The sequence below is a fragment of the Myxine glutinosa genome, chromosome 13, assembly GCF_964187855.1.
Source record: "Myxine glutinosa chromosome 13, kmMyxGlut1.1, whole genome shotgun sequence".
Lineage (NCBI taxonomy): Eukaryota > Metazoa > Chordata > Myxini > Myxiniformes > Myxinidae > Myxine > Myxine glutinosa.
The window spans coordinates 38,949,916-38,964,124 of NC_136273.1; the positions used below are offsets into that span (position 1 = coordinate 38,949,916).

Here is a 14,209-nt window from a genome sequence, read left to right on the forward strand (position 1 = left end):
ACAATAAGTATTCACCTGATTTAGATGTAACTTGGTAGAAATAATCTCTACATGGTACTTTCACAAGTTTGTTAAAACCATCGGCCAATTCACATGTTTCATGGGTCATCCACACCTACCAGTGGGTCACAGGTTCTACCACATGAACCCAGGGGCATTGCCCCTATTTGTTTATATTTTATTTTCATTATTTCGTTTTAACCTAATTAACAAAAACTTTTTTTTAGACATTGGTGGATATCGATGAACTACATGTATATGAGTAGACCATGGCAAATATTCCCGGTACCTACGGGATTTGAACCTGTGTCGTTCACATCATGAGCCACTGGTTCAGGTGGAACACTCGGGGGTTTTACCATTCGATATTGGATTTCAGAGGTACATGGAGATACTTTGTAGCTTGTGAAAACATTTAGAGTTCACTACAAAGTATAGAGCAGCAAAACACGTAGACAAGAGCAGAAAGGGAAGAGATTTCTTCCCTGAACGTTGTTGGTGAGCCAACTGAGTTATTGCCAAGAATCCACTAACGACGCCATAATCCCCCTGAGAGCAGCTGAAGTTCCTGAAGCTCGGAATCCAAATCCGAGACGCCGTTACCTTCAGCAGGATTCGAACCCACAACCTTTGACCCCACAAGCTCTGGTGTGCCGGTCCACCGAAGCCATCGTGCGTACTTGAACATAAGATTTTCGAAGAGGGGTAGGGGTAGTGCTTTGATGGCCTGCCAGGTTAAAAAAACTGCATTCATGTAATGTTACAGAGCAAGCATTCTAAAAATGTCAGTTTCCTCTTCACTACTTTAACCACACATCACGTGGACAAGTTGCAGCCAGCTGCACGTGTTTATCACGTGTCCTGTCCACGAGCAGAGCTGGCACAGGTTGAGCACAACAGTTGCTGTGGTCTGTGGGCAGTACAAAATGTTCCAAAGAATTCCCGTTGGGATGTGTCATGGCATCACGTGCTCTCAATGATACTGAGGCCTACCTCTCCATTTATGGGGTACAATAATTTATACGAGTACTTCATGCCAACTGCTCCATTTATGAGGTAGAGTGGTATTTGAAGTCAAATTCTCTATTTATGAGGTATGAGTGATACTTGATGCCAACCTCCCCATTTATGAGGTATGAGTGATACTTGATGCCAACCTCCCCATTTATGAGGTATGAGTGATACTTGAGGCCAACCTTTTTGTTTATAAGGTACAAATGATAGTTGAGGCCTACCTTTTTATAGTAACAGGGTATGATTAATCAGATGACCATTTGTTGGTATTTGTAAGTTCATATTTTATTAGAAAGTTTCACTTGTTAAACATACAGGTTATTGGTGCCAAGCCATACTAGTACGTAGGCCTTGGTGTGATGCTGCCCATTTATTTCCACAGGCCTACTGTGATATGGACATCCAAAATGGAGGTTGGACGGTCATACAGCGACGAGTAGACGGCTCCCTCGACTTTCACCGCACGTGGACAGACTACAAGATGGTTCGCATATTCCGCAGGCCAGCCACAGCTACTCACCTTACCGAATTTGTTGTATTCGCTTAGTGAATCTCACAACCATAGCGGCCTAACCGCTCTGCCAAGGTGACCTCAAAACCAATGTTGTCCATTATTCTTCCCCTTGGACTTAGTCCGGAACGGGGGCTTATATATTGGGTCTTGTCCGTCCATCAGTCCGTTCGTGCATTCGTCCGTAACCATATATCGGACATGTATGGACCAATTTTGTTCATGCTTCACGCAAAGCCAATACATGATGGTATACATATGCACATTTTGTTTCACGATGCGATCAAAGATGGCCGATTGGCGACCATTTTAGTTGTAAAAAAACCCCGATATTGAACACGTCCTCAACCATTTCTCGGACATAAATTTACCGATGTTGTTCAACTTTGTCACACAGATAATGAATGATGGGATACATATGCACGTCATTTTTTTATTCGATGATCTGATCATCGACAGATCAGATCCACGATGGCCGACTGGCGGCCATTTGTTACCGAAACGTTTCCCAAACCATTTCTCGACATGCATGGACTGATTTTGTTCAAACTTTGCACAAAGATAATACATGAGAGTATACATATGCAGAAGATTTTGTTTTGCAATCTGACCAAAGATGGCCGACTGGCGGCCTTTAACGCCGCACAGCAAAATTGCTAAAACCACGGGGGCTATGTTACATTTTATGTCTTTTTCTCCTTTTTGTTAAGGTTCTCCATGCATTGTGGGTGTAAAAGTATTGTTAAATGATCCCGCCATACTGCCACTCAATCACTTTTAATCTCTCATTATGTGGATTCTTTGTACTTACGACAATATGGGAAATGCTTCCTATTTAAAGCTGTCCAACTTCCTGTCGTTTGGGATTGTTTGTTTGTCGTTGTTGCAAAAGGCCTTATGGTGTGGTGCCCTGCCTTACATTCAGTCTTGCAGTATGCCATAGGGTCTCCAAGCCTGCACCTTAGTCTTGCATCCTAACATACGGATTCATACCCTGCTTGCAGTCCGGTACCCTTCTTGGTCACCATCCAAATGATACGAAAACAAAAACCCTCCAAAGAAGGATTATCAATCTGAAATACAAAGAGTAAACATGGAGGCAAAGCTTGTATGTGGTTTGGACAATATTGGAATCACAATTGGTATACAAGATCACAATTTTTTCTTTTATTTTGTTTTCAATATTGTGTTATCTTCCTTTTACAACTACCAATCATATTGACAAGTTGATGGTTCACACTTCCTTTAACTCCCCACAATGCAAATGGACACTTTAGATTCTAGGTACTCGGGAAGTAAGAGGATTGGTCATCAAATTAAAGACCAAATACTGCAATGGAGTCATTAGAAGGAACTAGAAGTCTTGAGTTTGAGCCCCTGTCGTGTCGTTGAAATACGAGTAACACCAGGTGGGTTCCCTCAGCCTGTCATCCTTCCAAGGTTGGCAAAATAAGTACTGACTTACTGGTAACAGGGGCACTGCATCAGCCGCACAGCTGTGCTTCCAGGCAATGATGCAACCAGCAGCCACTGACTGCAAAATAAACAACAACACCAAGAATCAAATATGAGGAGGAACCTGGATATAATTTGGGTTTCAGATGTGAATCCTCTACTAGCTTCAAACCCATCCAGGTGCAGCCAAATGATCATCATGATGTGCAATGTGTGAGGCAGGGGCACCAGCCCCAAGGGGACAGCAGTACTCCAAGCAGTGGATTCAGGCCTTTTAAGAAGATTAAGGACGAAGGATGCCCAGACGGCGGCTGGCTCTGGATACCAACTTGTATATGTGGTTTGACCAAGAAAGAAAAATGGCTGATGGTGAGGCTCAAACGTTTGAATGGTCGACTGAACTTCTTCAAGAGGTTTGTTCAGAAAGCAGATGCAGAGGTTTGCCAGACGTTCCTTTGAGAGACGTAGTGAGAGTGTGAGATTTGTCAGGATTGAAAGACATCTTCCAAGTGTTTGACCACATTGTGATTTTTTTTTTTCAAGGTCTGAAGAGAGAGAAGAAGCCACAGCCTTCCTGTCTGTGTTACGTGGTCCTCCCGGTGACTACCTGGTCTCGGTGACCCCCGGACCGTGAGAGGAACCCCGCCAGAAAGATATATGATTTATACGCTTTCGTAACGCAATCAATATGAATTCCAGTCAATAAGAAACCCCACACCAAGGATCCGGATTAATCAATAATATATTCCCAATCAATCAACAACAATCAACAATCAATCAACAATATTACTAAGATGGCCATCTCATATATTTCCCCCCTTAACCCCACTCACTGCACCCTCAATGGTCACTGTCCCTCAATTCTGTCTCTGGGCCCCTCCAGACCAAGGTGAAGGTCGACTTCTCCGCACACGGGCGGTTGAACGGACCCCTGGCCGACGTGCTCCAAACGTGCACGTCCCGTACCAGGAACGGCTGCCGCAGCGGACACCTCCTCGGGACGCCACCGGGGTCGGAGCCCGTGATCGCGGCCTCTGGGCTGTGAACGGCTCGCAAAGCGCGCGAGACCGAAGGTGCGACCCATACACGCACTCGTAGGCGTCGAGGCGCACAGTGCCGGACGCTTGGTTCCTTTCAGGAACCCACGGCAATCTGACACGTAACAAGCAATCACCCCGCGCAGGTAACTCCTCTCGCCAGACGGGCTTTTCAAACGCAGCATTCCAAAGCAGATAAAGATCGACTCGGCTCGCGTCGGAGCTGGTCGAGGATCAAGATGGCCGCTTCTCTCCCGACCTTGTCTTCCTTCTTCTTCCGGTTCGCCATCCCGTTTCCGGTCTCCTGTTATCAGGAGCGCTTCTAACCATTTAACCACAACAACCTTTAATAGAATAAACATTAATAAGCAATGACCTGAATAGTAATTCACATAAATCCGGAATCCGTAACACTCCCCCCCTTCAAGAAAGAAAGTTTGAACCCAGCGAAAACTTTCTTTGCAGGCCAACTTTGATAAACAAACAAGATAACTCACACCCCAAATCATCAGTTCCCCCGGGCACAATTATCACATCTAAAAAAACAAAGCAACAATATTTCACAAAACCCCCAGATATTCCAAAGGTAATTCACTCTGGACCAAGCGTCAACACTTCTAGTTTCTCTTGAATGCCGGTTAAGGGGTGGTGACCAAAACCCCAAAGTTAAACAACTCGATAGCACTTTTTCGGGAGGCCAAGCTGAGTATACACTACATGGACGCCTTAAGGAATGTGGAGTTCACGGTTAGTCCGGGGAGGAAAGTTCATTACATGGACGCCTTTAAGAACATGGAGTTCACGGTTAGTCCGTGCAGGAAAGTTCACTACCTGGACGCCTTTAAGAACGTGGCGTTCACGGTTAGTCCGTGTAGGAGCCCAGGCTCGGCGGTTCCGCCGTATATAGTGCTTCAACTTCTCCGGACTCCTAACAGTTACGGTGGGACCACTTGACCCAGTAGTCACCTGACTGGCGGTCTCCGTCTCGGCCAGTGCTCTGACAATCATTCTTTCACGGGATGCCGTAACTCTGGGAGCCTCCATAGTAATATCGGCTGCTGCCAACACCAAAACTACCGCCAAGTTGTCCTCTTCTGTAGACCTCTCGACGCCTACGAAATGCCTTCCCTACTGTTAGGGTCCAACCCTCCAAATCCTTACCATTCCAATTCTTCTCTGCCTCTCTGGCGTCTTTTGTGCTTGCAAACGTGACAAAGCCGAACCCTCTTGACTGTTGCGTTTCCCTGTCTTTTACCAACCGCACTTCCACCAGCGGCCCATATCTGTTGAAGACAGAGGTCAGAACTTCTTCCTCTGTTTTGAAGTTCAGTCCCCCTACAAATAACTTGGTACTTTTGTCGCCCTCCCGAGCTGGTGTGGTGTTATTTTCCCTGCTGGGCTCTTTACCAACCCTCGGGTTACCATAAACCTGACCCCCGGCCAAATCATTCCCGATAACCACAGATACTCCCTCTACAGGAAGCGTGGCTTGTAAACCGATGGTGACCGGTCCTGACACCAAATCGGATTCCAAATGGATGACATGAAGAGGGGCACTAACACAGCCACCGATCCCTTGTAACCGAACACTATCACCAGTTGCTGTACTCTTTGACAATGGCAAAATGCCTTCAAGCATTAAGGATTGATGGGCTCCTGTGTCCCTCAATACCCGAACAGGTCTTGGGTTAGTCAAGTCTCCCTCTAGTGAGACAAACCCCTCATAAATAAATGGTTGGTAACTCTTCTGTGGGCGATTTCTTACGTTTGCCATCGCATTCGGAGTTGTACTAGTCAGACTCCGCTCTGGGTTGTCCCTTTTCATGAGGTAACAACTGGACATCAAGTGTCCAGGTTTTTTGCAAAAGGTGCAAGTAGGCCCGGAGGAAAAACTCGTGGTCTGCCTCGGGCCCCCCCGGGAAATAAGTTTGTCTTGGGCCCGTAGCCCCCTGATTTCGAACAGTTGGGGTATCAGAGTTGTCCCCATAATCCTCTCGAGGCCGCCGCCATGTATTGTCGTTCTCCGCACCGGGTGTTCCATAACTCCCCTGCTGAAGTCTAGGCGAGGAGTTAGGTTTGTGGACCCCTATCCTGTATGTTAAGGCATAATCATCTGCCATGGTGGCTGCGTCCCACAACTTTGGTACTTTCTTTTCCTGCAGGTACACTTTGATGTCCTCGTGGACACACTGTTGAAATTCCTCCACCAGGATCAAGTCACGCAATGCTTCGAAGTCTTTCCCGACTCCTTTTGACTCACCCCACCGATCAAACATGTTTTCTTTCACTCTGGCAAACTCCACATGGGTCTCACTCTCCCTCTTCCTGGCATTCCTGAATTTTTGCCGGTAAGCTTCAGGCACCAACTCATAGGCTTTGAGAATGTGCTTCTTCAATACCTCATAATCTGCACATTGGTCCATTGGTAGCGCCGAATAAATATCTTGAGCTTTACCCACCAGCACATTTTGCACTAGTATGGTCCAGGCCTCCTCCGGCCAGTTTAACTGTCGAGCCACTTTCTCAAAGTGTGGAAAAAATTTAGCGACTTCCTTTTCACTGAAGGGTGGAACCAGCCTCACATGTCTGCCCACATCCCAGGTGTTCTGGCTAGGTGTCGACCCAGTCAGCAAGGGTGGTACCTCTCCCCGTTCTCTCATTAACTCCAGCTCCTTGAATTTAATTTCTTGCTGAAGCGCCATGTCACGTTCCTTTAATTCTCTTTCGGCTTTTCTCTCCTCTGCTTTCATCCTTTCTAACCTTTCCTGGAGCTCTCGTTCCACTCTCCTTTCTTCTGCTTGTTTCTCTTCTCTCCTCTCTTCTGCTTTCCTTTCCTCTTCTGATCTTTCCTTTTCTGCTTTCCTTTCTTCTTCTGCTCTTTCCTTTTCTGCTTTCCTTTCTTCTTCTGCTTTTTCCTTTTCTTCTTTCCTTTCTTCTTCTGCTCTTTCCTTTTCTGCTTTCCTTTCTTCTTCTTTGATCCGTTCCTGGCTCCGTAATTGCAACTCCAGTTTCCGGAGCTCAACATCTTCTGGTTCTTCAGGTAGCCACTCCCAAGCTAACTCGTCCCATGTTCCTAATCCCACCATAGATTGTATCACCGCGGTCTGCAACTCTGCCTTCCTCAAATTAGTTCAGACCTCCAAGTTAAAATGTTTGGCCAATTTCAAGAGGTCCCATTTTAGTAACGCTTGGAACTGTGCCTCACTCGGGGTTACCGCAAAGTTCTGTGCCACAAACGCCATGGTGACTATCGTTAACACCTGTTAACCTTCACCCAAGACTTCACCACAATTTCCCAAAAATTTACCAATTAATAATTAATTAATAAATTTTAATTAATAAAAATATTATTTTATTATTTTATACAATTTTAGATCCCGGAATTCAATTGGACGAGCCCTCAATTCTGTTATGTGGTCCTCCCGGTGACTACCTGGTCTCGGTGACCCCCGGACCGTGAGAGGAACCCCGCCAGAAAGATATATGATTTATACGCTTTCATAATGCAATCAATATGAATTCCAGCCAATAAGAAACCCCACACCAAGGATCCAGATTAATCAATAATATATTCCCAATCAATCAACAACAATCAACAACAATCAACAATATTACTAAGATGGCCATCTCATATATTTCCCCCCTTGACCTCACTCACTGCACCCTCAATGGTCACTGTCCCTCAATTCTGTCTCTGGGGAGCTCCAGACCAAGGTGAAGGTCGACTTCTCCACACACGGGCGGTTGAACGGACCCCTGGCCGACGTGCTCCAAACGTGCACGTCCCGTACCGGGAACGGCTGCCGCAGCGGACACCTCCTCGGGACGCCACCGGGGTCGGAGCCCGTGATCGCGGCCTCTGGGCTGTGAACGGCTCGCAAAGCGCGCGAGGCCCAAGGTGCGACCCGTACACACACTCGTAGGCGTCGAGGCGCACAGTGCCGGACGCTTGGTTCCTTCCAGGAACCCACGGCAACCTGACACGTAACAGGCAATCACCCCGTGCAGGTAACTCCTCTCACCAGATGGGCTTTTCAAACGCAGCGTTCCAAAGCAGATAAAGATCGACTCGGCTCGCGTCGGAGCTGGTCGAGGATCAAGATGGCCGCTTCTCTCCCGACCTTGTCTTCCTTCTTCTTCCGGTTCACCATCCCGTTTCCGGTCTCCTGTTATCAGGAGCGCTTCTAACCATTTAACCACAACAACCTTTAATAGAATAAACATTAATAAGCAATGACCTGAATAGTAATTCACATAAATCCGGAATCCGTAACATCTGAAAGATGAAGGATGTCAAGGCAGAGGGTGGAGTCATCAGCAAATAGATAGAGGGTTTTCCAGAGAGTCAGAATAGTCATTGCTTAATAGTAGGAATATGACTGCGCCCAGATTTCTGCCTTGGGGGTACTCCAGTCTCTACAGAGAGAGATGTGAGGATACCGTTGAGAGTACGAGAGTAGAGGAAGTTATTAAGCCATGTGTGGAGCTGGCATTGGATGCCATAGACATAGAGTTTGGAGAGCATGGTGGAGTTCCAGACTATGTTGGAAGCTCAAGCTATGCCTAGACGGACTGCCCTGATCTCATGTCTGACACTGAGGGCCTCCATGCATCGTTGGGAGAGCAGAAGCAGGATGTCCAGAGTAGAGTGACCAGGTCTGACTCTGAACTAATGGTCTGAGATCAGGCTGTTGGAGAAAAGGAAGGATTTGATGTCAACTACGACGATAGATTCAATGACCTCACTGGTGATTGAAGGTAAGCTGACAGGTCTGTAGTTAAGTGGATGTGTTTTTATGTAACTAGAATGTAAGATCTGTCACTTTGCTGACGGAAATGCCAATCTTTGCTGCGATGGCTAATCTATGGGGGAAGAAAAAAAAAAAAGGATTCCTGGGAGATCCTGCTCTCCGTGCAGGGATAAGCAACGTCACGTGTTGGCATTTGCAGTTTTAAGTGGTATTCTTCACAATTGAGAGACGGGGCCAAAAACGATGCCATGCATGCTATTTCAAAAGTTTGTGGACGGATTATGATAACATTTGGTGGATGAGTTGGTTAGGCGACAAGAACAAACCATTTCGATTTTGATTCAGGTCAGGATGCAGATCCGGCCTTTCACTGGATACAAAACATATTAATACCAAAACAAAACAACTGTTCAGCCCCTGCGGAGGAATGCAAGTTCCGTTCCGTTCCGTTCCAAGTGCCGTTCTAGTTGATTTTTTTTAGATGTCCTGTGTTCTGCATTAGACATGAATGTTGGAAGTATGAACAAAACATCATTAGGTTCCCATGATTTTTGGTAAAATGTAAGGTAGCAATGGCTGAAGGAACGGACAGCTGAAAGACTTCATTTTCACAATTATGTTAGAGCGTCAGAATTCTCATTTAGATAATCTGCGGTCTACTTGCTCCCTTTCTTTTTGCTCTTCCACTTCCACAGGTTCCACTTATTCATTCAGTGTCTGACCCACAGGGCTTTGGTGATCCATCAGGGGAATACTGGCTGGGAAATGAAGCGGTCCATCGGCTGAGCAAGCGGCGTACATACTCTCTGCTCATCACCCTTTTGGATTGGGAAGGACAGAAGGCTTTTGCTTTCTACCAGAACTTCCATCTAGGGAATGAGAAGCAGCACTACAGGTTGTCATCCTCTGTCACATCCTCTGTCACATCCTCTGTCATCCCTGTTGGGGAATTGGTCATAAATTAGATGTTCCATTTCTCATTGAAATTACATTATCCCTTAAAGTAACATGTACCAACACGTGATCGGATAGTTGTTCAGTAAACGTATTTTTGCCATTTTCAATCTTGTTTATACAGATTCTGAAGTTCTTGTTTCATTGTGTGTGGTGTGTCCTCTGGAAGGCTGCATTTGAATGGATTTTCAGGCACAGCGGGACGTACCAGCAGCCTCAGCATGGACGGTCCTGAGTTCAGTACCAAGGATTCTGACCATGACACCTGTTCCTGCACCTGTTCTCTCATAGCTGGTGGAGGTGAGGCCTAGAGAAGCCTCAAATTCAGTAAAATTTGAAGTCCTGTAAAACCTGAGGCCAAGCGAAGCAAGAAGCTAATAATATACCCAGAATCTTTGTAATGCCTGAAGATGAGCAAAGCATGACGTGTAAGGACCAGCTAAGTCGAATCTTTAGTAAACCCTGAAGCTAATAAGGCCGAGGCCACTGAGTAAAGCCTGAGAGTTTGAGACCTCATCATGTAAACGGATGAAGTCCATTCTCAAGAAACAAATTGTGCATTCCCGGAAATACCCAATTCGATCAAACCAATCAGCAAGTTCATGGAAGTAATGCCATAAATATCCAGGAAACAATGATGTACAGAACCCACCTGTCAGACTGTGAAATGAGTATTTCTCTCTTTGTGGGGTACAGGCTGGTGGTTTGAGGCATGTGGACCATCAAACCTGAATGGGATTCACTACCCAAGGGGTCACCACAAAGGAAAGATGAATGGTGTGAAGTGGCACTATTGGAGGGGTGCCAGCTATTCTTTGCAAGGCACTTCCATGATGATCAGGCCTGCGAACTTCTGAGGTTTGAACACTATTGGCTGCCCTTGTGGAGCCCACCTTGCTTTACGCTGCAGCACTCTGGTCGTATCGATGTGCACAAGAGACATAGGACTGAAAAAGACAAAATATTTAATACTTTGTCACAAACACTACTGGCAAACAGGTTGTGCTCAAACAGACATTCATGTCATGCTATCCCTGGCCATGGATTTTCCATCCTGGGAATTATTTTGATTGTCAGTATTGAGTGCAAACACCAATTAAGCATTTTCCAAAAAGTCAATAGCAACAGTGGAATAGGAGTGTGTGCATGCATGTGTGTCTGTCTGTCCATGGAATAACATTTGAGCTTTTGTCGTCAAATTTTCAACAAACCTTTATGATGAGAGTATGGAGAAGACTAATAAATAGTCAGGTGAAAATTCAAAGAGCAATGTCATGGTAAATACAAATAGGCCTTATTCACCCAGCTGCAGCGCATCAGCATGAGACAGCCGGGGGGTTTTTTTTTCAATCACTTTCATTATTAATTATTTATTTACCATTTGACCTTCAGCGTCTCAGTCCAGACAATAACTCTTTTACTATGTGAGCTTTCGTCATCAAATATTCAGCAAACGTTTATTATGAGAATATGGATAACACAAAGGAATAAAATTGACATAAAAATTTTTTTTGCTGTTGTTTTCGTCAAGTTTAGTTCTAATACAAAGCGGTCAAGTTTAGTTTGAATACAAAACGATGCAGTAAAAGCATTTATTCAAATTCACACTTACTCTCTGACTCCTTGGAAAATCCTCTTTATCTCTTTGCTGATGACTGCAGTCTTGTTGTGACATCCCTCATTCTTCATAGGAAGGCTACAGCCTCTTCACTCTCTTCAAACCATGATGGGATCACAAGATTGTCAAACACTTGGAATAAGTCTTTCAATCCTGATAAAAATCACACTTTCACTGTCGCTCTCCAAAAGGACCTTTTGGCAACTCCCTCGCCCTCCCTATCTGCTTTCATAACAATCCTTTTGAGGAAGTTCAGTCACTTAAACTCCTGGGTCTCAATATCAGCCATGATCTTTCTTGGGCGAACCACATTTCAAAATTGGCCTCCAAAGCCAGCCGCCGTCTAGGCATCCTCGTCATACAAAGTCCTTCCTTAGCGCACCTGAACTCCTATCCACATACATGGCCTTCATCCGCAGCTTGGCGGAATATTGTTTGGGCTGGCACTCCTGCCTCACACCTTTCTCGACTTGATGCAGTGGAAACCAAGGCCTTTGAGATCATAGAAATCTCCCACGATGAAGCTATCATCACTTTCCCATCACAGATAGGTCCGTGGTCTCTGTACCGCCTCCTTTCTGGTCTGCTCATCCCCCCCACCCCTCCCTTCTGCTCTTTCTGTACTTTGTCCCCTCTCTTCCCTCGATGTGCATTTACCGATGTAACAGTAATGTTGTGAGGTTGGCATGGAAAAAACACTGTCTGGCTGTTCATCTCTTCAACGATGACTGGGTATGAAGTGTCATATGCGATGGGTACAGAAGTGGAAGATAGGATAACTGAGAATCCTCTCCCACATTGGTCAAAATATGCTTTTATTGGCCTCGGATGTTGGATGGCATCTTGGCATCTCTGTTGGCATAGTCGATCATGTGTTACATATGGAACCAACTCAAGCTTTTGTGGAAGTCTATTATATATAGTCACAGCACGGATGACTATGTTTGTGCTTTGATTCTAAACACCCTGACCGAATGGTGGATCTACAGACTAGCATTGGACTTTGTGACTCAGGAATCCATTTTCCTAATGTCCCTGCACCCCACCATGAGGATCTTAAAGATCCAGGCACACATGTGCATACTTCCAGGTGAAACCCATGAAGTTGTCTATCTGTAAACCGTTGCACTTTCTGAGCTTTCATCACATTGGACAAAACCTGAGGGAGTTGTGTTTATCTAACCACATCAACATACTCCAACCTTGTAATATATCTGTATTCACAAAGCTACACTATGTTTATATGTCCAGTTGCATGGTGACCTGTTCAACTCCTTCCCATTCAATCATCCACTATCGCACGGCCCATTAGTTTGAAAACTCCTTTTATAGTGACAATAACTAATCAAGCAAACCCTATGGACTAGGGCTCGAAAGCACCACATACTTGAGGTTAACATTCGATGAGCAGCTAATCTCATGGATGACGAACAGAATAAAGGTATGACTTGTGGAATTTAGTAGGCCTGATGATTACCAGGTCCCCATCTAAAACCTAACCAATGGCCTGCCACAGACACAACTCAAATCTAAGAGGCTCATTGAAAGACCCTTTATCAAGAGGCCTTGAGTTTTTGAAGTAGGTCACTGGTTGCAGTGAACAATCCGCCAGAAGGCAATTACAGTCCAACAGGAAGTGCTTTCTTTGAGGGTTATTTGCTGCTATTGCTAAAAAGAAGAAGATCCTTTGGCTCGGTGTGTTTTTGATTTAGACGAACATTGATTTGATTTAGACAGCCTTGAGTTTTTGAAGTAGGTCACTGGTTGCAGTGAACAATCTGCCAGAAGGCAATTACAGTCCAACAGGAAGTGCTTTCTTTGAGGGTTATTTGCTGCCATTGCTAAAAAAAAATAAGATCCTTTGGCTGGGTGTGTTTTTGATTTAGACGAACATGTTGGACCTTTTCCCAGACGCTGCAGCGGCCGCCGAGGAATTCTGAAGGCCTAGGGAGGTTCGCCAAAAACATGGCCGTGATGTCACTCCTGAAAGGTAGGCCGGCCAGGACCGGTCAATGCCGCAGCCTTGTACAACCAAAGGTCAACGGGGTGAGCACGATCATCTCATCATATTCTCTCACCTTTATTTACACCTTGTTTCCCCATTGTAAGCACCTTTCAGCACCTGCTCATTGTACTAGACATATATGTCACCTGGCCCAAGTTAGACTTAGACCAACTATTTACCTGTTTCAATAGGATATGTGCACATCCAGGAGCACTGGCTGTTTCCCTTTTACACAGTTTGTAATAATTTCATCAACCAATATTGCTTCAAACATTCGTTTCAGTAAAAACTGAATCTTCTAATCATTATTCCACTTTTCCCTCCAACTCACAAAACGGTTTATATGAATTGTTCGATTTCTGATTCAACCAAGAGTACATCTGATGAACACTGATTACATATTCATGTGTAAAGCAATTATTGATTTATACATTTACAACAAAAACATACTTGAAATGATGAGTGTCATTGAAAATAAACTTGATGAAGTGAAAGAGCACGGATTTCGTTTCCTGTCTTTATATGTCATATCTATAGGATTATGGAACAGCGACGCACACTTACTGATCGATTAGTCACACACGAAATCAAATCAAAACCAAAAGAACAGTTGGTCCGTTGTACCGGTGTCGCACCTCAACAGAGCACTTAGGAAAATCAGAGATGATGCAGCTGGTGAGGGTGGGAATGTAAGGAATGTCACACACACATTGGGGATGTAAGAGAGGACACGGTGGGTGAGGGTGGGAATGTAAGGAATGACACATTGGGTGAGGGTGGGAATGTAAGGGATGATAGAGTGGTTGATGGTTCCAATGTAAGGAATGACACAGTGCATGGGCATGGGAATGTAAGGAATGACAC

General features: G+C 45.1%; 1 protein-coding gene across 2 annotated transcripts in view; it reads left to right on the top strand.

Moving 5' to 3' along the window:
• Positions 1 to 13,844, top strand: part of LOC137413570 (angiopoietin-2) — a 105,054-nt gene extending 91,210 nt beyond the window's left edge. Inside the window, exons 6-10 of one of the 2 annotated variants that reach the window (XM_078767344.1) lie at positions 1,397 to 1,498; positions 9,497 to 9,663; positions 9,892 to 10,022; positions 10,419 to 10,580; positions 13,227 to 13,844. In XM_078767344.1, the coding sequence (XP_078623470.1) occupies positions 1,397 to 1,498; positions 9,497 to 9,663; positions 9,892 to 10,022; positions 10,419 to 10,579 (561 nt within the window). In that variant the 3' untranslated portion in view covers position 10,580; positions 13,227 to 13,844. The remainder of the gene's footprint in view (positions 1 to 1,396; positions 1,499 to 9,496; positions 9,664 to 9,891; positions 10,023 to 10,418; positions 10,581 to 13,226) is intronic. The other variant, XM_078767343.1, reaches the window with a different exon arrangement.
• The last annotated feature ends 365 nt before the right edge of the window (positions 13,845 to 14,209 follow it).